At 41.6% G+C, this 25,174-nt stretch overlaps 1 protein-coding gene across 3 annotated transcripts in view; it reads right to left on the reverse strand.

Annotated features, from left to right (window-relative positions):
- Positions 1-23,231, reverse strand: part of MFSD14A (major facilitator superfamily domain containing 14A) — a 53,784-nt gene extending 30,553 nt beyond the window's left edge. The window contains exons 1-2 of one of the 3 annotated variants that reach the window (NM_001102038.1): positions 23,010-23,152; positions 3,037-3,132 (exon numbers count right to left, since the gene is read on the reverse strand). In NM_001102038.1, coding sequence (NP_001095508.1) covers positions 3,037-3,132; positions 23,010-23,093 — 180 coding nt within the window. In that variant the 5' untranslated portion in view covers positions 23,094-23,152. Of the gene's footprint in view, positions 1-3,036; positions 3,133-23,009 lie in introns of all 3 variants that reach the window. The other 2 variants (XM_059884453.1, XM_010803166.4) reach the window with 2 other exon arrangements.
- Positions 23,232-25,174: the final 1,943 nt, after the last annotated feature.

Consider the following 25,174-nt stretch of genomic DNA (forward strand, 5'->3'; position numbering starts at 1 on the left):
TGACCAACCTAGATAGCGTATTCAAAAGCAGAGACGTTACTTTGCCAACAAAGGTTCGTCTAGTCAAGGCTATGGTTTTTCCTGTGGTCATGTATGGATGTGAGAGATGGACTGTGAAGAAGGCTGAGCACCGAAGAATTGATGCTTTTGAACTGTGGTGTTGGAGAAGACTCTTGAGAGTCCCTTGGACTGCAAGGAGATCCAACCAGTCCATTCTGAAGGAGATCAGCCCTGGGATTTCTTTGGAAGGAATGATGCTGAAGCTGAAACTCCAGTACTTTGGCCACCTCATGTGAAGAGTTGACTCATTGGAAAAGACTCTGATGCTGGGAGGGATTGGGGGCAAGAGGAGAAGGGGACGACAGAGGATGAGATGGCTGGATGGCATCACTGACTCGATGGACGTGAGTCTGAGTGAACTCTGGGAGCTGGTGAGGGACAGGGAGGCCTGGCGTGCTGCGATTCATGGGGTCGCAAAAAGTCGGAAATGACTGAGAGACTGAACTGAACTGAGGTGAGTGATCACACCATCATGGTTATCTGGGTCATTAAGATCTTTTTTGTATAGTTTTTCTGTGAATTCTTGCCACCTCTTCTTAATACCTTCTGCTTCTGTTAGGTCCATACTGTTTCTGTCCTTTATTGTTCCCATCTCTGCGTGAAATTTCTTCCCTTGGTATCTCTAATTTTCTTGAAGAGATCTCTAGTCTTTCCCATTCTATTGTTTTCCTCTATTTCTTTGCATTGGTCACTGATGAAGGCTTTATCTTTCCTTGCTATTCTTTGGAACTCAGCACTCAGATGGTTATATCCTTCCTTTTCACCTTTGCCTTTCGCTTCTCTTCTTTTGACAGCTATTTGTAAGGCCTCCTTAGACAACCATTTTGCCTTTTTGCATTTCTTTTTCTTGGGGATGGTCTTGATCACTGCCTCTTGTACAATTTCAGAAACCTCCATCCATAGCTCTTCAGGCAGTCTGCCTATCAGATCTAATCCATTGAATCTGTTTCTCACTTACATGGTATAATTGTAAGGGATTTGATTTAGGTCATACCTGAATGGTCTAGTGGTTTTCCCTATTTTCTTCAATCTAAGTCTGAATTTTGCAATAAGAAGGTTCATGATCTGAGCTACAGGCAGCTCCTGGTCTTGTTTTTGCTGACTGTGTAGAGCTTCGCCATCTTCAGCTGCAAAGAAATCCTTTAAGGATTAATAATAAAAATGTATTTATAGTGCTTAAGACTGTGCCTGGACTCATCATAATATAAATATATACAAACTGCTTGCTATTACAAAGCTCAAGTCCTTTAAACTAAACACCAGCCAGAGAGACTGATGTGCTAAATTGGTAGATTATAAATAAGCACACTGTAATATTAGAAAGCTAATATAGTACAGTGGATGAGAATCTAATTGCCAGTGCAGGGGATATGGGTTCGATCTGTAGCCTGGGAAGATTCCAGAGTCTGTGGAGCAACCAAGCCTGTGTGCCATAACTACAATCCCTTGCTCTAGAGCCCTCGAACCACAACTACTTAAGTCTGTGTATCTAGAGCCTGCACTCCGCAGCAAGAGAAGCCACCAAAATGGGAAGCCCAGGCACCACAACCAAGAGTAGCCCCTGCTCGCCACAAACAGAGAAAGCCCACACATAGGAACAAAGACCCAGTGCAACCAAATAAACAAACATTTAAACACTGTGAGAGAACAGTTATTATAGCACCCCAGTAGCACTTGACATCAGGTTATTACAGTATAATGTACATACAAATGTCATAATGAACCTGCATCATATGATTAAGCTTCAAATCAGTGCTCATGGATTATGACAGCAGGAAATGTGTAAATTATTTGAAAAATTCCCATCAGAAATTATTAAATTAAAAAAAAGTCAGACATTTAAATGTCACATATCAATGAGTTTGAAAATTCATTTATGTAAAACTGATCGCCCATTACAGGTAAATGAGTTGTTTCATTTTTAAAAAAGAAAGGATTTCAAAACATAATCAAATCAGAATTCCTAAAATTATATGTCAGGGAACTGTCATTCATTCAGGGAACTGCCATAACTTGCAAAGCATGGTTTATTACAAAAGGAATTATATTTATTTGAGATTTCATTTTCTTTTGAAACTTGTTTTAGCAGTATTTATAAATATGCCTTGTATATTCAAAGTAACTGTTAGACATCAGTGTTTTATGTAGATACAGTAATGATTATATAACCATAAAATAAACATGTCAAGAAATATGGAACATAAATTTTCTTAGACTAGTTTAAACTATCCTTATATGATCATTCAATTTATTTATAATAAACTTTTTATAAACGTCTTTTTTGGTTATCTACACACAAGTTCTTGAAAATATAAGAAAGTATCTCTTTAAAGTTATCTTAAAAATCTGTTCTTCTGGGATTTGGCAAGCTGTGATTACACTTTTCAAGATGTTACAGAGTTCTACTGTAACTACTTCTTCCTTCATTCCATTCCTCTCCTCTATACTGATAGGAGAAAACTAGCTATTACCTAAGATGTTCAATCTTACAGAGAAGTTTTTTCTACGATTCTAAACCTGGGAATATTTGAGCAAAATCAGCTTAGGGATATAGAAAGAATGACCTTCCTAGATGGCCACCTCTAGATACTTGGCCTAAACTAAAAGAAACTTATATTTTGAAAATGTAACTAGAGATATGAATCTCAAAATGATAATGCTGAGTGATTCAGGGCTAAACATCATTTTTCCTAAGCCTGTATAAGAATCATTTCCACTCTACACAGAGTGGGGACTGAGCCCCCGCTTAAATTTGTCCAGTATTCATCAGACGAATCACACCCACCTAAGCCCTATGAAAAAGGGAGAAGTGAAAGCTGGAAAAGACAACTAAAGCAGTAAAATACAGTACACTAAAGGGCTGATGACACTGGGGGGAGAATTAACCTCGGAAAGGTAAAAAAGCCATTCCCCACCCACCAAATTGAAGAAAAAAGATTTTAAAGTCAGTGAAAAATAAGTTAAAGGATTACTTACCACCAAGGTGGGTGCTGTCAATAATCCCCAAGCGAAAAACTCCAAAAAGATGACGATAACTGCATGATAAACACTAGGAGAACCTATTCCTTGAGGCTACAAAAACAAGAGTTTGAAAAGTTAACAGTGTACTCCAGAATTACCAACAGTAGACAAACAGTCGACAAATATCCATGGAGAACATACATGCAATAGGTACTCTGCCAAACATCGGGACGTTCACTATCCCTGTCCTCAAGATGATGGAGGCAGACAAAGAAACAAATAAATACATTATTTAAACACCATGTGCAATGGGAACAGAAGTCCAGGGTGGGGATGGGAATGTCAGAACATTCCAGGAGGAAGGCTGAAAGGATGGAAAGGAAGTAGGTGAGGAGTAGGAGTGGGCAGGAGGAGAGCAGCAGTCAAGGAAGCTTTTTGTGCAATGGTGGTAATGCCTGAGAGCGGGAATCACAGGACTCTACTGTTCAGTACACCCAGAGCATGGGCTGTGTACTCAGAGTACTGAGAGACCAGCTAGAGGCACACAGGGCTAACTTCCAGGCTAAGGAGTCTGCTCAATTCTGAAGGCAATGGGGAGCCACTAAAAGATGTTAAGTAAGGCTCATGATCAGATCAAAGTTTTCAGAAAATATCATCCTGGCAAGGTGTAACAGATAGATTAAAAGGGGGCAAAACTAAGGAAAGTTATGAGACTACTGCACTGATTCCAAAACATAAATGAATTATGTTGCAAGAATCATAACAGATACCAACATGATTCAAAAGCAGAAAAGTTCTGAGCAGTATGTGAGAGATCTTGGGTTTGATACACACAAGAAAGACAATACAAAATCAGCTTTACACTTCAGTTCAGTTCAGTTGCTCAGTCATGTCCAACTCTTCGACTCCATGGACTGCAGCACACCAGGCTTCCCTGTGCATCACAAACTCCTGGAGCTTGCTCAAACTCATGTCCATCGAGTTTGTGATGCCACCCAACCATCTCATCCTCTGTCTCCCCTTCTTTTCCTGCCTTCAATCTTTCCCAGCATCACGGTCTTTTCCAATGGGTCAGTTCTTTGCATCAGATGCCTAAAGTATTGGAGCTTCAGCTTTAGCATCAGTCCTTCCAATGAATATTCAGGACTGATTCCCTTTAGGATGGAGTGGTTGCATCTCCTGGCAGTCCAAGGGACTCTTCTCCAACACCATAGTTCAAAAGCATCAATTCTTCAGTGCTCAGCTTTCTTAATGATCCGACTCTCACATCCATACATGACTACTGGATAAATCAGAGCTCTGACTACATGGACCTTTGTTGGCAAAGTAATGTCTCCGCTTTTTAATACGCTATCTAGATGGTCATAGCTTTTCTTCCAAGGAGCAAGTGTCTTTAAGTTCATGGCTGCAGTCATCATCTGCAGTGATTTTGGAGCCCAAGAAAATAAGTCTGTCACTGTTTCCATTCTTTCCGTATCTATTTGCCATGAAGTGATGGGACCAGATGCCATGATCTTAGCTTTTTGAATGTTGAGTTTCAGTACAGCTTTTTCATTCTCTTCCTTCACTTTCATCAAGAGGCTCTTTCGTTCCTCTTCACTTTCTGCCATAAGGGTGGTGTCATCTGCGTATCTGAGGTTATTGTTTTTTCTCCCGGCAATCTTGATTCCAGCTTTTGCTTTATCCAGTTCAGCATTTCGCATGATGCACTCTGCATATAAGTTAAACAATTAGGTTGACAGTATACAGCCTTGATGTACTCCTTTCCCAATTTGGAACCAGTCCGCTGTTCCATGTCCAGTTCTAACTGTTGCTTCCTGACCTGCATAGAGATTTCTCAGGAGGCTTGTAAGGTGGTCTGGTACTCCCATCTCTTTCAGAATTTTCCACAGTTTGTTGTGATCCACATAGTCAAAGGCTTTGGCGTAGTCAATAAAGCAGAAGTAGATGTTTTCCTGGAACTCTCTTGCTTTTTCAATGATCCAATGGATGTTGGCAATTTGATCTCTGGTTTCTCTGTCTTTTCTAAATCCAGTTTGAACATCTGAAGTCCTCAGTTCACATACTGTTGAAGCCTGGATTGGAGAATTTTGAGCATTATTTTGCTAGTGTGTGAGATGAGTGCAATTGTGCAGTAGTTTGAACGTTCTTTGGCATTGCCTTTCTTTAGGATTGGAATGAAAACTGACCTTTTCCAGTCCTGTGGCCACTGCTGAGTTTTCCAAATTTGCTGGCATATTGAACGCAGCACTTTCACAGCATCATCTTATAGGATTTGAAATAAATCAGTTGGAATTCCAGCACCCCCACTAACTTTCTTCCTAGTGATGCTTCCTAAGGCCCACTTGACTTCGCACTCCAGGATGTCTGGCTCTAGGTGAGTGATCACACCATCATGGTTATCTGGGTCATTAAGATCTTTTTTATATAGTTTTTCTGTGTATTCTTGCCACCTCTTCTTATTATCTTCTGCTTCTGTTATGTCCATACAGTTTCTGTCCTTTATTGTGTCCATCTTTGCATGAAACATTCCCTTGATATCTCTAATTTTCTTGAAGAAATCTCTAGTCTTTCCCATTCTATTGTTTTCCTCTATTTCTTTGCACTGATCACTGATGAAGGCTTTCTTCTCTCTCGTTATTCTTTGGAGTTCTGCATTCAGATGAGTGTATCTTTCCTTTTCTCCTTTGCCTTTTGCTTCTGCTAGCAGTATTTTACACTGCGGCTTAGAGGTATCTTAAGGATTACTTCAGGGCTTCCCTAGGGGCTCAGTGGTAAAGAATCTGCCTGTCAATGCAGAAGAAAACAGTTTGATCCCTGATCTGTGAAGATCCCACATGCTGTGAAGCAGCTAAGCCCATGTATCTCAAATACTGAGTGTGTTCTCTGGAGCCCAGGAGCAACAACTGCTGAAGCATGCATGCCCTAAAGCCCATGCTCCACAACAAGAAAAGCTACTGCAATGAGAACCTGTCAACTGCAACTAGAGAGAGTAGCCCCCTCGTGCAGCAACTAGAGAAAAGCCTGCACAGCAACTAAGACTCAGCACAGCCAAAAATAAGTACATAAAATTACATTAAAAAAATTACTTCAATTGTTGGATTTTGTATTTCTAAAGACAATATTAAATTGATAGAAATGCAAATGACCTGTAACATTAACTCGGTCTCCACTGACAAGTTTGTGTAACAGAAAAACAAGTTTAATCAATACATATAACAATATCATATGTAAGTTTTAAAAATATATTTGTTAGAGGAAACACTGACTGACACCAGCCACCCTGGCCAGGCAAGATAGCAGTCACTTGCATGAGTTGTCTTAACAAAGAGGTCCTGGTAAGGAATGCAAACTAACAAGTTATCACCAATCAAAAGAATTTGCAAGAAGTCAAAAGAAGAACGGAGACACCAGCCCCTGATTCCTACCAACCTGAGAGTCCTTCTCACTAGAATCCACCTTGGCTGAGCGATGCATGACCACCAGGAAGGACCCTGAGTCAGAATGGCTGGCCAGAGATGACCCGAAAACAAACCCCATCACCATAACAACCCAAGACCGAAAGCCAGGTGGCAAAGCAATTTTCTTGGGTTCTCGGACCCTGCTGGTCTCTGCCTAGGCACCCCTTCCCAATAAAATCTCTTACTTTGTCACCACGTGTGTCTCCTCAGAGAATTCATTTCCAGTGTTAGACAAGAACATACACTCTTGGACCCTAGAAGGGGTCCCTCTTCCTGCAACATATTCAACATATTCAGTCTTATGTGCAAAATATTAACACTGTTTGGCTTTCTCTGTACACTGTACTCTGTACTCTGGTTTGGATTTCTCTGTACTCTGTACTCAAATGGTGCTACATCATTTGAAAAAAGTAGACGTCTCTCCCAACCTGCAGAATTTAGGTACCTGGAAACTCCCTTAGTAGAACCTGCAGCTGAGGAATTAGATTCAACAGAGGTGGGGTGGGAGTTGGGAGACATAAGTGTTGAAGGACCATGACGAGGAATGAGTTTGTACAAGACTCATTCAACAAACACAGAGTACCAGAGATGCTAGAAGTAAAACATACTCCTTGATCTCAAGGAGTTCAGTCTAGAGAGGAAGAAGTCTCATTATAATCATCTGCTTATACAAAACTGCAATAAAAGCGATGTTAATTCATACAAGTTAGGAACCAAGAAAAGGTTATTGCAAGACAATGAAGTAGTGTGGACAATTACATTAGAGGAAAAAATGCAGATGAAGTAAACAACAGCCATGGCAGTTAAAGGTAAAGGGAAGACAGAAGAGACCGCTCTATCCTTTGTTAAGGAGGTTCTTGTCTTCACTCTAGAGATACAGGAAAACCACTTAAGGGTATTTAAGCAAGAGAATTGTGTGATGAGACTGGCATTTTTCAATACAACATGGTGATTTTTTTTCTAAAGGATGTAACTGAACAGCAAACTGCATGCAGAAGCAAGCTATTTGAGTCAGTTCACACAAGAGATGATGAAGGCATGAAATAGGGGTGAGGCATGGATGCTGGAGGGGAGGAAATGGATATGAGAATTCAGGATTTGAAACTGAGAGAATCTGACAAATGTGAGAGGGAGAGTCAAGACGACTTGTTTTTAGCTTGGTTGTCTACTAGTGGAGGCTGGTAGCTTCCTAGCTTGTCTTCCCCAGAAGGCTCAAAATTACTTCAGATTCTATATAAGAGATAGCCCTTGTACTTAAAACATTTCTATTGTCCTTTGAGGGCTGATTAAAACAATTAGTCATTAGCAAATATGACGTTTGAAACCACCAGAGTAGGTGAGACAAAGTGTGAAATGACAGGTGGACTAGCTTAGTCAAGAATCACCAAGTACAGTGGTTAGGGGCATTAGGCCTCATACAGTCAGAAACCCAAGTATAAATTTACAGCCAGCCCTCTGTATCCAGGCTCTCCCATCTGCAGATTCAACCAACTGCAGACCATGTAGTATGTATTTATTAAAAAAAGTCCATATATAAGTGAACCCACACAGTTCAAACCCACATTCATGGGTCTACTGTATAGCGCAGAGGAAAAGGAACTCATTAAAATAAAGAAGGAGCCATGAAAGAACTATCAGGAGAATCAAGAGAATTCAGTGTCACAGGTGACAAAGGAGCAGTTTTAGAGAGGAAAGAATAATGCCCAGTACCAAACACAGCAAGGATAGTAAGACAAGGTTAGGAAAAAACTCCGTAGGATTTCATAAGCTCCAAACTAGTTTTGTTCATCACATATATTCAATACCTATTAGAATACATAGAACTTCTGAGGGCCTTTAACACACTAATGCATATTATGAATCTCCAGAAAGCTACAGTATGCACTGTTTTCCAAATGTGACCATGAAATCCTTCTGTCATATAAAAGACATATCTCAAGAACACCTGAGTTTCTTAGAAAACTGGGAAATGATAATAAAAAGTAAGATGATAATTACATGACAATGTGTATAAATATACACATGGACCCAAAAGCCTAGAAGAAAATAAGTGTGTTAAAAGTGGCTGCTTCAAGTGAAGCATACTTAATCACTCAAGGACAGTGCTGGGAAAACTTATCAGACAAATAAGACAGAGGTAGTGGGGATGGAGTGAACTGTATAGATACAAAAAATATTTGAGAAAGTATAAGGACTCAGTTTGGGGATGACTAGATGTAGCAGAAGAGGGTAGAGAAGATCGAAGATGAAAGATTTCAGTTTCTGCCTGGTCAGCTGGACAGTGAGGAGAGGGGAAAGAATAAAACATTAATTCGTTTTAGGCATATTGATTTCAGAAAAAACATGGACAGAATTCAGTTCAGTTCAGTACAGTCGCTCAGTCATGTCCGACTCTTTGCGACCCCATGAATCGCAGCACACCGGGCCTCCCTGTCCATCACCAACTCCCAGAGTTCACTCAGACTCACATCCATCGAGTCAGTGATGCCATCCAGCCATCTCATCCTCTGTCGTCCCCTTCTCCTCCTGCCCCCAATCCCTCCCAGCATCAGAGTCTTTTCCAATGAGTCAACTCTTCACATGAGGTGGCCAAAGTACTGGAGTTTCAGCTTCAGCATCATTCCTTCCAAAAAATCCCAGGGGTGATCTCCTTCAGAATGGACTGGTTGGATCTCCTTGCAGTCCAAGGGACTCTCAAGAGTCTTCTCCAACACCACAGTTCAAAAGCATCAATTCTTCGGTGCTCAGCCTTCTTCACAGTCCAACTGTCACATCCATACATGACCACAGGAAAAACCATAGCCTTGACTAGACGGACCTTTGTTGGCAAAGTACTGTCTCTGCTTTTCAATATGCTATCTAGGTTGGTCATAACTTTCCTTCCAAGGAGTAAGCGTCTTTTAATTTCATGGCTGCAGTCACCATCTGCAGTGATTTTGGAGCCCACAAAAATAAAGTCTGACACTGTTTCCACTGTTTCCCCATCTATTTCCCATGAAGTGATGGGACCAGATGCCATGATCTTCGTTTTCTCAATGTTGAGCTTTAAGACAACTTTTTCACTCTCCGCTTTGACTTTCATCAAGAGGCTTTTTGGGTCCTCTTCACTTTCTGCCATAAAGGCGGTGTCATCTGCATATCTGAGGTTACTGATATTTCTCCCAGCAATCTTGATTCCAGCTTGTGCTTCTTCCAGCCCAGAGTTTCTCATGATGTACTATGCATAGAAGTTAAATAAGCAGGGTAACAATATACAGCCTTGACGTACTCCTTTTCCTATTTGGAACCAGTCTGTTGTTCCATGTCCAGTTCTAACTGTTGCTTCCTGACCTGCATACAGATTTCTCAAGAGGCAGGTCAGGTGGTCTGGTATTCCCATCTCTTTCAGAATTTTCCACAATTTATTGTGATCCACAGAAGCGCGGGCAGCTGCGACCGGTGCACTAAATACAGCAGAGAGGAGCTACCCCATGTCCTAGATCAGGGGCAGAAGCCGCGAGGACCCCATGCCCGAAGGGCGGCGGCCAAGAGGAGTTACCACACGTCAGAGGTCAGGGGCAGCGGCGAGACTGCCAGGCTGCGACCGCACAGGAACCACCGAGAAGAGCTACCCCGCGTCTGAGGCCAGGGGCGGCGGCCGGGAGGAGCTACCCCACGCCCGAGGCCGGGGCAGCAGCCTAGAGGACCAACCCCATGTCTAAGGAGCAGTGGCTGCGCAGGCGCAGGAGGGCCTAGAGGAGCTATCCCACGTTGAAGGTCAGGAAGGGCGGCAGTGAGGAGATACCCCTCGTCCAAGGTAAGGAGCAGCGGCTGCACTTTGCTGGAGCAGCCACAAAGAGATACCCCATGCCCAAGGTAAGAGAAACCCAAGTAAGACAGTAGGTGTTGCAAGAGGTCATCAGAGGGCAGACACACTGAAACCATACTCAGAGAAAACTAGTCAATCTAATCACACTAGGACCACAGCCTTGTCTAACTCAATGAAAGGAAGCCATGACTGTGGGGCAACCCAAGACCGGCGGGTCATGGTGGAGAGATCTGACAGAATGTGGTCCACTGGAGAAGGGAATGGCAAACTACTTCAGTATTCTTGCCTTGAGAACCCCATGAACAGTATGAAAAGGCAAAATGATAGGATACTGAAAGAGGAACTCCCCAGGTCAGTAGGTGCCCAATATGCTACCGGAGATCAGTGGAGAAATAACTCCAGAAAGAATGAAGGGATGGAGCCAAAGCAAAAACAATACCCAGCTGTGGATGTGACTGGTGATAGAAGCAAGGTCCGATGCTATAAAGAGCAATATTGCATAGGAACCTGGAATGTCAGGTCCATGAATCAAGGCAAATTGGAAGTGGTCAAACAAGAGATGGCAAGAGTGAATGTCAACATTCTAGGAATCAGCGAACTCAAATGGACTGGAATGGGTGAATTTAACTCAAACGACCATTGTATCTACTACTGCGGGCAGGAATTCCTCAGAAGAAATGGAGTAGCCATCATGGTCAACAAGAGTCTGTAATGCAGTACTTGGATGCAATCTCAAAAACGACAGAATGATCTCTGTTCGTTTCCAAGGCAAACTATTCAATATCACAGTAATCCAAGTCTATGCCCCAACCAGTAACGCTGAAGAAGCTGAAGTTGAACGGTTCTGTGAAGACCTACAAGACCTTTTAGAACTAACCCCAAAAAAGATGTCCTTTTCATTATAGGGGACTGGAATGCAAAAGTAGGAATTCAAGAAATACCTGGAGTAACAGGCAAATTTGGCCTTGGAATATGGAATGAAGCAGGGCAAAGACTAATAGAGTTTTGCCAAGAAAATGCACTGGTCATAGCAAACACCCTCTTCCAACAACACAAGAGAAGACTCTACACATGGACATCACCAGATGGTCAACACCGAAATCAGATTAATTATATTCTTTGCAGCCAAGGATGGAGAAGCTCTATCCAGTCAGCAAAAACAATACCAGGAGCTGACTGTGGCTGAGATCATGAACTCCTTATTGCCAAATTCAGACTTAAATTGAACAAAGTGGAGAAAACCACTAGACCATTCAGGTATGACCTAAATCAAATCCCTTACAATTATACAGTAGAAGTGAGAAATAGATTTAAGGGCCTAGATCTGATAGATAGAGTGCCTGATTAACTATGGTATGAGGTTTGTGACACTGTACAGGAGACAGGGATCAAGACCATCCTCATGGAAAAGAAATGCAAAAAAGCAAAATGGCTGTCTGGGGAAGCCTTACAAAGGCTATGAAAAGAAGAGAAGCGAAAAGCAAAGGAGAAAAGGAAAGATATAAGCATCTGAATGCAGAGTTCCAAAGAATAGCAAGGAGAGACACGAAAGCCTTCTTCAGCGATCAATGCAAAGAAATAGAGGAAAACAACAGAATGGGAAAGACTAGAGATCTCTTCAAGAAAATTAGAGATACCAAGGGAACATTTCATGCAAAGATGGGCTCGATAAAGGACAGAAATGGTATAGACCTAACAGAAGCAGAAGATATTAAGAAGAGGTGGCAGGAATACACAGAAGAACTGTACCAAAAAGATCTTCACGACCCAGATAACCACGATGGTGTGATCACTGATCTAGAGCCAGACATCCTGGAATGTGAAGTCAAGTGGGCCTTAGAAAGCATCACTATGAACAAAGCTAGTGGAGGTGATGGAATTCCAGTTGAGCTATTTCAAATCCTGAAAGATGATGCTGTAAAAGTGCTGCGTTCAATATGCCAGCAAATTTGGAAAACTCAGCAGTGGTCACAGGACTGGAAAAGGTCAGTGTTCATTCCAGTCCCAAAGAAAGGTAATGCCAAAGAATGCTCAAACTACCACACAATTGCACTCATCTCACACGCTAGTAAAGTAATACCCAAAATTCTCCAAGCCAGGCTTCAGCAATATGTGAACCGTGAACTTCCAGATGTTCAAGCTGGTTTTAGAAAAGGCAGAGGAACCAGAGATCAAATTACCAACATATGCTGGATCATGGGAAAAGCAAGAGAGTTCTAGAAAAACATCTATCTCTGCTTTATCGACTACGCCCAAGCCTTTGACTATATGGATCACAATAAACTGTGGACAGCATTGCTGCTACTGCTGCTGCTAAGCCTCTTCAGTCGTGTCCGACTCTGTGAGACCCCATGGACTGCAGCCTACCAGGCTCCCCCGTCCCTGGGATTCTCCAGGCAAGAACACTGGAGTGGGTTGCCATTTCCTTCTCCAAGGCATGAAAGTGGAAAGTGAAAGTGAAGTCGCTCAGTCGTGTCCGACTCTTAGCGACCCCATGGACTGCAGCCTACCAGGCTCCTCCATCCATGGGATTTTCCAGGCAACAGTACTGGAGTGGGGTGCCATTGCCTTCTCCAGTGGACAGCATTAGCTGAATTTAAAGAAAACAAAGTAAGATGCGAGAAACAGCAAAAGATTAATATCTTAACTAGGTAAAGCATTCATGAAAACCAATACAAAAGCACTTAAGACACTATAAAATATATAAACAATTTATAAAACAGCTCATAAAATTCTATCACGGAAATAACCACTCAGAAAAAGTTTCACCATAAAGATGTTCATAGCAGCGTCACTTATAGGAGGAAATATATAAATCTAAATGTTCAACCTAATTATACACCCTATAATCAAATCATGGTATATAAATCATAGAATAATATGTAGCCAAAAACTGTTTATGGATAATCTATAATGACATGTAAACATGTTTATGACAATGTTAAATTAAAAAAAAATCAAAGCAGGATATAAAATTGTGTATGTAGAATAATTTCAACTATGAAAAACAAAATAAAAACCTCAACGTTAATAGTGTTTATATTAGGTAGTGATTTTAAGTGACATAAAATTATTTATTGTTCTGAGTTTTCTAAATCTTTTCTAATAGGCATGATTGTACTTTAAATAAGAGGAAAATGTTTTATTTATCTAAGAGAAAAACTACTGTGTAAAACTAGAATGGAAAAAGATAGGTAGTTGTATATGCTTGGCCCTCCTAAGCCATTCACTCATATGTCCCCAGAGGGGGGAGAAAAAAGTGTGTGTTGGTGTATGTGTAAGATGGTATGGAAAAAACTGGAGAAACTTCTTGATTAATCCAATATTTTAAAGCAGGGCAGGGGGAGAGACAGTTCCTTGCCCCAAGGGACTGGTAATTTTGAGAGCTGTTATTATATACATATCTATCTATCCTGTTTTAAATAAATTCAAAAGTAATATAAGATCTTAATAAAATTGACAAATTTTTAAAATATTTTGCTAGTCTGGAATTACATAAAGTTCGAGGTAGGACTTTTGACATAAGGCTGGTAGGTTTAATGGCATGGCAATCCATAATCAAAATTCCAGGACAATTTGGAACGAATACAAAGGTCATGGCCTGAGGAGAAAGACCAGGGCAAGAGGGTTAACAGCCAGGTTAGAGGGAAAATATTTGACTATCTTTATAGCATCAAGAGTACAAGGTTCAGTATAATGAGATCATATCAACAGATATTTGAGGATTCTTGACAGAATTAAAGAGGTACAATGTGAAAAATTCTGGATAAACTAACACATACCCAACCCCAAATGCTAAGATATTCCACCTAAAAACATAATTATTACTGTATCAAAAGTCCATTCAGCTGAGTAACTTCTTTCTTATGGAGGCATGAGACATGGTTCCATGGTAGTCACCTCTAACTTCAACTCAGAAGTCAGGGGACAAACCCCTTTAACCCTGAATCCACTCTCCAATCTAATTCCCATTTCTCAAAGCATACTTTCATATTTCATTTCATCACGTAAGCTTTTGGCTAAGCCTTTTAAAAATCTACTTATTCTTCTATCCTTTAACACTTGATAACTTTTACAGTTGCATTTTGCTTTGTAAAGTATCTGTTTCATTTTATCTAACCTAAACTTTACCTTTCTCGTGCTCAGCTCTCTGAGGCAGGCCCTACGCTTTATTCTTCTACAATCTAGAGCATGCAATACATGTACAGCACAAAAGTGCTTAGTAAGTGTCTGCAGAAATGAATTACTCTGTAAGTCTCCTCTTCCTATTACTTTAGGTATTCAGTATAAGGTTACTGTATTTAAACACTGTTAAAAGGGCAATACATCCATTAATGAAATTTGCAACTTCTCCCCATCCTCTATCCTCTGATGGGGCTTCCAAGTGGCGTAGAGGTAAAGAATCCGCTTGTCAATGCAGGAGATGCCTGAGACGTGGGTTGGATCCCTGGAATAGGAAGATCCCCTGAAGGAGGGCATGGCAACCCACTCCAGTATTCTTGCCTGGAGAATCCCATGAACAAAGGAGCCTGGCGGGCTACAGCCCATAGGGTCACAAAGTCGGACACAACTGAGTGACTGAGTGCACGCACACACACATCCTCTGATATCCCACTGTTCAATACTGTATCATCTCTCACATGGGTTTACTGTACATACACATGAGATTAAAATAATAAAAATCACTGAAGACTTATAATGATTTACATTCATAGTCTTATTTACCCCTCCTATCCTTTCAAGTTACATATTACTATCTCCACTTTAGAGTCCAATATAGCAAGTAAGAGATGGAGCGGTCAATCCAGGCAACTGCAGAGCTCAAGTCTGGAGCTACACTAGTTTCGGTGGTTATGGACGCATGTATTATCATCACAAACTGTTATTCATCTAGGAGTAGGGATCCAATTTTAACCATTTTAGTATCTCTCTGCATAGCCCAATGCCTAAGATGGAAAGGGTATTTCATGCTCATGGATTAGATAACCCTTATCAAGAGAGTCATTAAGCTATCAGATGACTTAAGTAAGTCACTTTACCTCTCTTACCAATTAGGGGGTAAACTATTAATTTCCTACCTAAATCCTCATCTAATTCTCAAATTCCAAGTCTATAATTGCCCAATAAATACGAGTTTATGAATCCAGCAGTTGTTATGGAGAATATTGACTGTAATAACTTATGTTACAGTCCTATCAATGAATCAGGGACTTATACAGGTTTTTGGCCAGGAGAAAGAACTAAGTCCACTAGTAACTGGGCATTATAATCCTACTTGTTAAATGGATATTACCATGTGAGAAAAGCATAAGAATAAGCAAAACTGAGGCTCTTTTTTCAAAATGGTCTATTTAAAAAAAAAATCAATTGATATATTTTAAGCTTAAAAACCAAACAAAAAGCTAATCTAGACAGAAGATACATGGCAACTAAACGTAATAATTCTACATCCAAAGAAAGACTATAACGTAGTTATTAGGACTATTGGGGAAAGGTGACTATGGACTATATACTACCCAAGAGTATTTTATCAATGTTAAATTTCTGAACGTGGTGATTATATTGTAGTTATGTGGTTCAACTCAGTTCAGTTCAGTCACTCAGTTGTGTCCGACTCTTTGTGACCCCATGGACTATAGCACGCCAGGCCTCCTTGTCCATCACCAACTCCTGGAGTTTACTCAACTCATGTCCATTGAGTCAGTGATGCCATCCAACCATCTCATCCTCTGTCATCCCCTTCTCCTCCCACCTTCAATCTTCCCCATCATCAGGCTCTTTTCAAATGAGACAGTTCTTCACATCAGGTGGGCAAAGTATTGGGGTTTCAGCTTCAGCATAAGTCCTTCCAGTGAATACTCAGGATTGGTTTCCTTTAGGATGGACTGGTTGGATCTCCTTGCAGTCCATGGGACTCTCAAGAGTCTTCTCCAACACCACAGTTCAGAGGCATCAATTCTTCGGCACTCAGATTTCTTTAAGTCCAACTCTCACATCCATTCATGACTACTGGAAAAATATCCTTATTCTCAGGTGATCCTTTTAGGGATAAAGTATCATGATGTCTACCACTAATTCAAATGGTTCAGAAAAAAAAGAAAAAAACACGCACAGAGAAAGGAAAAACAAATGCGGCAAAATGTGAACAACTGTTGAATCATGAATCTCTGGGATAGCCAAATAAATATTCATTATGTTATTTTTGCAACTTTTCTGTAGTTTTGAAAATTCTCAAAAGTTGGAAAAAAATGACAAAAAACAAAATAAAGTATGAAGAAGAATAATTTTGAACTTAAAATTTAATACTGAGAAGCTACTAATCAAGAATGAGGAAGATGGGAATTCCCTGGAGGACCAGTAGTTACAACACCGTGTTTCCACTGCAGAGGGCATGGGTTCGATCCCTGGTTGGGGAACTAAGATCCTGCATGCCTCGAAGTGTGGCCACAACAACAAACAAAAACAAACAATAATAAGGATAAAACAAATCTTCAGAAAGAAATCCTGCATTTTCTCTGAGCAAAACATAACTAACTTGACAATAAAACGAAACATAACTAAAATAATGTAAAAATCTTGTGTGTACACATACACACAAAAATGCTTAATCACAGACATCTAAGACCTGGAACTTTTCATGGACGAATACTAAAAAAAACAATTCCTAAAGAGAATACTGTAACTGTAATCCTATGCTCTCATAGGATCCTGGCACATTTGGAATAACCGGAGGAAATAAGACTTTACTGCTAGTATCTGGTATCATGTTGTGTGTGTTTTCTTATTTTCTGTGACTTTAATCAGGCAAGGTAAGTTTCACTACATCTGTCACAAAAAGAAAACTGATCCTTAATTTCCTCAAGGTATAAATCATTGTAAACATGTAAAGACACTATTATACTAATTAAGGGACTTCTCAGGTGGTGCTAATGGTACAGAACCCTTCTGCCAATGCAGGAGACAGAAAAGATGTGGGTTTGATGGATCCCTGGGTCAGGAAGGTCCCCTGAAGGAGGCCTGGCAACCCACTCCAGTTTTCTTGCCTGGAGAATCCCATGGACAGAGAAGCCTGGCAGGCTACAGTTTATAGGGTTGCAAGGAGTGGGACATGACTGAAGTGACTTGGCAAGCATGAATACTAATTAACTCACTTTGGCTTAATTTGCAGTGAGACTTTAAAATTACTTACTGACATGTTATGATCAATTTTAAAGAGCTATTCAATATTTGTATATTATCAGAGAAGTGAAGAGGTATGGGTTAGACTGCTCCTAAATAGAATGAAATACACTTATAAATATTCGACAAGAATATAGTGAGATCAAGTTTTACTCTTAAAAAAATTAAAAAAGATCTAAAGCTTAAGATTGTTATTGCTACATATGCTTTTTATTTTTTTGGCCACACCACATGGCACACGGAACTTAGTTCTCCAATTAGGGATCCAATCCACAGCCTTTGTACTGGCACGGAATCTTAACAACTGGACCACCAGAGGAAGTCCCATGATTGTACTGTTTTGAGATAAATTTTGAAAAGATAAGTAACATGACAATCCATTGCAGCACTCTCTATTCTTAAGAGGAAAATATGTGGCTGGCTGCTAAATCAAGATAAATAATCATTACATTAAATGCTTATCCTCATGAACACGGAATGGGTTACACAGTTGAAATAACTACAAAGTTCACTAAAAAGGTAAAATAAAATTAAAAACAAACAAAACAAAACACAAAACCATTAACACAAAACTCAAACTGTCACCAATGTCTAGGACAGAGCTCAAGAATGGTCCTAGTGTGATCTCTGATTACTCAATTTATATAGCTAAGTGACGAAATATTGACCACCTCTTGCTAAAGACTCCCTAATAAGTATTTCCTGTGGTAGAATTCATAACTGTATTTATACACTATTGAGAAAATAGAGCCATTATTAAGAACAAGCTACTGTGATCTGGCACTGAAAGAGATGAACCCATTTTAGGGATCCTGATATATGTACCCTGGCTGAAATGGTCAACTGTTACTTTAACTGACACTTCCAATTCAAAATAATGCTAAAAGACAACTTGAGCTTTTAAATAATTGAAAATTTAAATCATATATACTTGTCAGAATGATTTTGGAGAAAAACTATTCTTTTTCCTAAACTTCAACACTTCAACTATAAGTGAATTTCCACAGATGATAATGGGAAGCAGGTTTTCAAACTATAGTAAGACAAACTGGAAATACAAATGGAGAAAACTGCTTACTCATTTACTACCCTAAAGCAAGTGTTGACTCACAGAGGTAGACAGGTAAATCATCCATGGTTCTGCCTGCCACAAGCTTGCCATGGACATGTGTACAACCTGAAGATTCTAGGCAAAGGCTAGTGATATCAAAGAACAACTGCTTTTTGAAAGGCACCATGGCCCCCTTCCTGGCTTACCTGCACTCTAGAAACCAGTGGCTGCTCTCTGGGGGTTCAGAGAGCTATTCTGCAACTCCTTCAGTCACCCTAGCAGGTAAAGAGTGCAAAGGATCAGAGCTTAGGGCCAGACTTCTGAAATGGTTTTTGACTCCTATTTATTGTGATTAAAATCAGAGAAATCAGGAATAAAAATCTGGTACTCTGCATCTCTGGGCATATTTGAAATGTCAATTCTACTTTTGTCAGGTACTTCTAATAAATCAATTCACATGTGCTTTACTTTCTATCTGATCTTTAAAGTCATTTTACCAATTCACTTGTGAAAAAAATCTACATATTTTCACTTTATCAGAGATGTAGTCTCTGTATTCACAAAACAATAAAAATCAGAATAAAAAACAAGCAAACTTCAAAAATCATAAGGAAAATTTCTATCTTTGCTAATACAAATAACTCACGTAAATAACTCTTAGGCTCTACCAAGAATACCTATAAACAAACTGGAGGCTCTGTGGTAAAGAATCCGCCTGCCAATGTAGGAGACACGGTTCCATCCCTGGGGAATCCCACGGACAAAGGAGCCTGGGGGTGGGGTGGGGTGATGTACAGTCCATGGGGTTGCAAAGAGTCTGACACAACTTAGTGACTAACAACAAAACATAGTAATGATTTAACAACAAAACTGGAAGCATTCTAAAATGTCAGAATGCAGTTTTAATTTAACTCTCCTCAGTGGTCTGCAATGAATAAGAGATGTAGCAAAATGTTACATACATTAAAACATAACTAAACCCAGTAATCCTATGTGTGCCTGCTCAATTGCTTCAGTAGTGTCCGACTCTTTCGACCTCATGGAGCCCACCAGGCTCCTCTTGTCCATGGCATAGTCCAGCAAGAATACTGGAGTGGGTTGCCATGCCCTCCTCCAAGGGATCTTCCCAACCCAGGAAGCGAACCCATGTCTCCTGCATCTCCTGCATAGTAGGCAGATTCCTCGCCCACTGAACCACCTGGGAAGCCCAATTCTACGTGTAAATGCTTCCAAAAGCAAATTCACCAATAACATCACAGTTACTTTCATCAGTAAAATGGTATTCACTAGATAACCGACAGTTAAAGTCGCTCAGTCGTAGCTGACTCTTTGCGACCCCATGGACTGTAGCTCCCCCAGGTTCCTCTGTTCATGGTGATTCTCCAGGTAGATACTGGAGGGGGTTGCCAAGCCCTCATCCAGGGGATCTTCCCAATCTAGGATCAAACCCATGTCTCCTGCATTGCTGGAGGATTCTTTACCAATTGAGCCACCAGAGAAGCCCAGTAAATATTTATTTAATTTAACCTGTGAAACTATTCTTTAGTTACTTACGTTGTTTTCATACAAAACAACTGTTCTTAAACTTTCAGGAAGTATGAAACCTTTATGGAATTTCCCTAGAGAGATGTACAAAGAAAATTTTACAAATAACTTCAGGGTAAACAAACCCAAGTTAAGAACTCCTGATACAGAATCACACACTCATATGATGTACCTTAATTGCGTACTACTCAAATAGACAACATATTAGTCTTACCTAGGCTTCAGAGCCAACTGAAATACAATTTCAAGAAAAGAAAAACATTTAGTAACTTATGATTAACCTGGCTTGTTTAGAAAGGTTCACTTCTTCAACTGTTAAAAACTACAACAAACATGTGCTAAGTTTTTGATAAATCATTAACAACTCATTACTAATTTTGCTTTACGAACATTACAACTGGCTGATCCAGCTTAAAAAGATGCCATTTGCAGGGGACAAAGCAAAATAATCTTAACATTGTTGAACACTAGGAAGAAAATGGAAGGGGATCAGGTCAGTACCATTGGCCAGGGATGTGAAACACTGTTCAGAGATTGTCATGTATGACCATACAGCCTCAGACACCAAGGTGTTCATAACAGTAATCTGATCAATTTTAAGTAGAGAAGAAAAACAAATGTGATTTAAAAACAATTTTTATGACTATAATAATTATATGCATTTTCACTTATGGCTAGAGTAGGTTAAAACACAAACAGTGTAAAAAAATTACCCTGGCACGTCCAGAAACAGAAATATCCCCTAATTATATATAGGAATGAATAAAGTTACACTAAAAAATGATCTTTATAATGTGCTACTCATTTTTAAAAATCACTCTAAATGTGTTTTTATCACTTTAAATTCACACAGTAGGCCCTGTGGCATTAAACGATGCATAAACGAAGTCCCTATTCTAAAGAGGTGTCCAGTGCTCTGAGAATGGAAAGTGCAGCATAAGGGCACAAAAATGACAAATGATGACACCCCCATGCACACATCCCTCAAAAGAAACATTCATTTATTCTCTATGCCCTCTTAAAAACCTACTGCTGGGGTAAAAATTGTGTTTTGTGTCCAAAAGGAAACTATAAATTCACAACTTTAATAAATACCAAGATTAAAAACAAAAACCTGTTCCAAAAACCTGTTCTAAATCTCACAAGATTTAATTGCTATAAAGTGAGTTAAAAAAAAACTTGAGAGGTAACAAAATAGAACTTAACAAGGAAAAAGGAGGTATGCTTCCTGAACACAGCTTCTCTTTTAGAAACAATATTAATCTTAAATATTAATTGCTTTTACAAAATACAATTCTTTGCTGCTTCTATTTTGTTGATTGTATGAAGAAATTAAAATATTAAGTCCTTATGACTGGTAAAGGCACCAGTGTTTTTTCAAGCTATTTCTCTCCCATCAATGAAGTTCTAACCAAGTTTGACAATTCATAACTGATGTAATCAAATGTTTTTAATGTTTAATTAAAACATGAGATCTGAGGACTTGAATTTCAAAGGTTCTTTTTTCACCAAATGTCAAAGCTACGACATCTATAGATTTGACAGTTACTAAAGGTATACAGACTTCCCTCGTGGCTCAGCGGTGAAGTGTCTGCCTACAATGCGGGAGACCAGGGCTCGATCCCATGAGTCGGGAAGATCCCCTGGAGTGGCAACCCACTCCAGTACTCTTGCCTGGAAAATCCCATGGACGGAGGAGCCTGGTAGGCTACAGCCCATAGGGGTCACAAAGAGTTGGAGACTACTGAGCAACTTCACTTTCACCTTCAAAGGTATATAATGTAATTGCTACATATGTCCCAGGCTTTCTAAATTTTAGCATACTGACTGGGCCATATTCTGAAATGTCCAAACCAAGTTGTCAATGATTTCAAATTAATTTAGCAAATCCTCAATGGTGGCCTAATTACACATTTAGCACTGTGCTAGCAATGGAGGGCTCCAAACAAACATGGAATAAAAGGAACCATTCCTGCACATTTCTCGAAAAAGTGAAATGACTTTCACTTTTCTATTCTAGTTCAGAACTTGATATTAAAGAATGCAGCAAAGACCAGAGAGGAGCAACGAGGAATTTTCAGCATTAAAAAAAAAAAAAAGTGAGTTATTTTCAATTAAAAGGCCTATCTCCCCTGCCGGTTAACAGCAGCATAATGCCTAAAGTTGATTTTGATGACACTATTTCTAAAAAGCAAAAAAAAAATTTTTCTCGTCCTCAATCTGTCTTCCTTTTTAAGGTCTTCTAACGCTCAGGCCATGATCAACTCTATCGAGTATTCTTGTTTTAAAATACACCAGGTGATTTTAAAACAAGAGGGTGGTAACTCTTCTTTGAAAACTACACACTTAAGTCTAGGCCCCGGGTGTCCTCCGGCACAGTCCCGACAGAGGACGGTGAGGAGCAGAGCCCACCTTCGGACAGTGTTTACCGCACCGGACGCAGCCGAGAGCAGAAGCACTGATCCCGAACGGCGTGGAGAAAGGGGGCGAGCGCATTACGGGGCCCCAGTGGGGTCGCAGCGCCAGATGCCACCCCGGGAGCAGCATACGGGAGGGCAGGGTCGCTGCCGGCCGCTTCCAGAGAGCGGCCACCGCCTCGCGGGGCCTGGACGGCGCTGACGAGGCTGCGAAGGCGAGGGGCGCGGCGGGCGGCGGAGCCCGGCGTCGATTCCTGCCCGCGGCGGCGGCGCGCGTAGGCTCGAGGCCGCAGGGCCTCCAGCGGCGGCCGGAGGGCAGGGCGGCAGGTGCGGGAGAGGCGGGAGCCTTCCCCATCCGGGAGGATGTGCCCCGGAGGTCGTAGGCCGGGGCGAGAGAGGAAAGACTCGGGAGCCCGAGATACTGGCCCCCCGGGAGCGGTGGGGCAGTCAGGGGCGACTGTAGACGGCCGCGTCGGGAGCAGAAAAGAGATCCGGCCCGACACTCCCCGGCTCGGTACCCAGCTCACCGTGCCTCCGTCCTTAATGATGATCTTTTTGGCCAGCATGATACTGCGGTTCGCGGCCCTTTTCTTCTTCTTCCCCTGGGTCATTTTACCATCCTCGATTCCTGGTGCTGCTGCAGCCACTCCCGGGGCGGCCGGCCCCAGCGGCGAGTGCCGTCCCGCTACTACTGCCGGGCCGAGCCGCTCGGGGCACCCGCCGCCATCTTGAGGGCCCGGCCTGCCTCCGGCGGCGCGTCACATCGTGCGATCGGCCGACGAGTGCGCCCCGCCCCGCCCACGTGACGCGCCCCGCCTGCTCGGCCGCCGGGCGGTCGGTGCCGGGAGGGAGGCCGGGAGGGAAGCGGGCGGCGCGCGGAAGGGGCCACCTGCGGGCGGGCTGCCTGTGTAGGGAGCCCTCTGCCCTTCACTCGTTCAGGCCTCACCGCAACCCGGGGCGCTGGGGGGCCGTGATAGAGCCCTTAACCGAGGAAGAATTTTAAGTTTCTGAATGTTAGATACTCGAGGAAATACTGCTGATATACGGTTATACTGGAATTTCAACCAGGCGTCCTCAGCTATCAGGGCTGACTCCCGCTGTGTTCTGACAAACACTGGAACCGAAGGAGACGTTGAAATCGTTTTCCATAAATTGTGGGTAACTGAAAGAGTGGAGATAAAATGAGTTTTCATTTGGGTGGCACGGGCGGCGGCTGAGGGATACCGGGAGCTCTACTGAAGCAAGCCTATTTCCAGCAGCACCCTGGCCCCAGATGGGACCTTTTCTTTATTCCCTGCCAGTAAAAACTGATAGAACCTAGGGAGGAGAAGGGGACGACAGAGGATGAGATGGTTGGATGGCATCACCGACTCAGTGGACATGAGTTTGAGTAAACTCCGGGAGTTGGTGAACAGGGAAGCCTGGCGTGCTGCAGTCCGTGGGGTCGCAAAGAGTCAGACACGACTGAACTGAATTGAAGGCACCCTTTGTAGCCCACTACTTGTTTTACCCGGTTGTTTAAAAATCAATTTGACAGAAATTGCGAAAAAGGATAGCTATCACAAGTGGACTATGGACTTCAGATTAAAGTATCACGATGTTAAATTTGACTGTGGTGACTGTACTGTTATATAAAAGAATATTATTTTCCTTAAATATACACTGAAGTCTTAACGAGTGAAGGAATGTGATGCATGCTATGCTGCGTGTGTGCATGCTAAGTCACTTTAGTCGTCTGGTTCTTTGAGACCAGTATGGACTGTAGTCCCACAGGCTCCTCTGTCCATGAGATTCTCCAGGCAAGAATGAGGTGGGCTGTCATGCCTCCAGGGAATCTTCGGATCCACTGATCGATCCTGGGTCTCATGTCTTCTGCACTGGCAGGTGGGTTCTTTACCACTAGTGCCACCTGGGAAGCCCGGTGATGCATGCTGCTGCTGCTGCCAAGTCACTTCAGTCGTGTCCGATTCTGTGCAACCCCATAGACGGCAGCCCAACAAGCTCCCTCGTCCCTGGGATTCTCCAGGTAAGAACACTGGAGTGGGTTGCCATTTCCTTCTCCAATGCATGAAAGTGAAAAGTGAAAGCGAAGTCGCTCAGTCGTGTCCGACTTTTAGCGACCCCATGGACTGCAGCCTACCAGGCTCCTCCGCCCATGGGATTTTCCAGGCAAGAGTACTGGAGTGGGATGCATGCTACCTACTCTTAAATAGTTAGGAACTAACATGTGTGCACATATAAGGAAGTCTATACCAGCAAATTTGGAAAACTCAGCAGTGGCCACAGGACTGGAAAAAGTCAGTTTTCATTCCAAACCCAAAGAAAGGCAATGCCAAAGAATGCTCAAACTACCACACAATTGCACTCATCTCACATGGTAGTAAAGTAATGCTCAAAATTCTCCAAGCCAGGCTTCAGCAATACGTGAACCATGAACTTCCAGATGTTCAAGCAGGTTTTAGAAAAGGCAGAGGAACCAGAGATAAAATTGCCAACATCTGCTGGATCATGGAAAAAGCAAGAGAGTTCCAGAAAAACATCTATTTCTGCTTTATTGACTATGCCAAAGCCTTTGACTGTGTGGATCACAATAAACTGTGGAAAATTCTGAAAGAGATGGGAATACCAGACCACCTGACCTGCCTCTTGAGAAACCTATATGCAGGTGAGGAAGCAACAGTTAGAACTGGAC

Source organism: Bos taurus, chromosome 3, assembly GCF_002263795.3.
Source record: "Bos taurus isolate L1 Dominette 01449 registration number 42190680 breed Hereford chromosome 3, ARS-UCD2.0, whole genome shotgun sequence".
Classification (NCBI taxonomy): Eukaryota; Metazoa; Chordata; class Mammalia; order Artiodactyla; family Bovidae; genus Bos; species Bos taurus.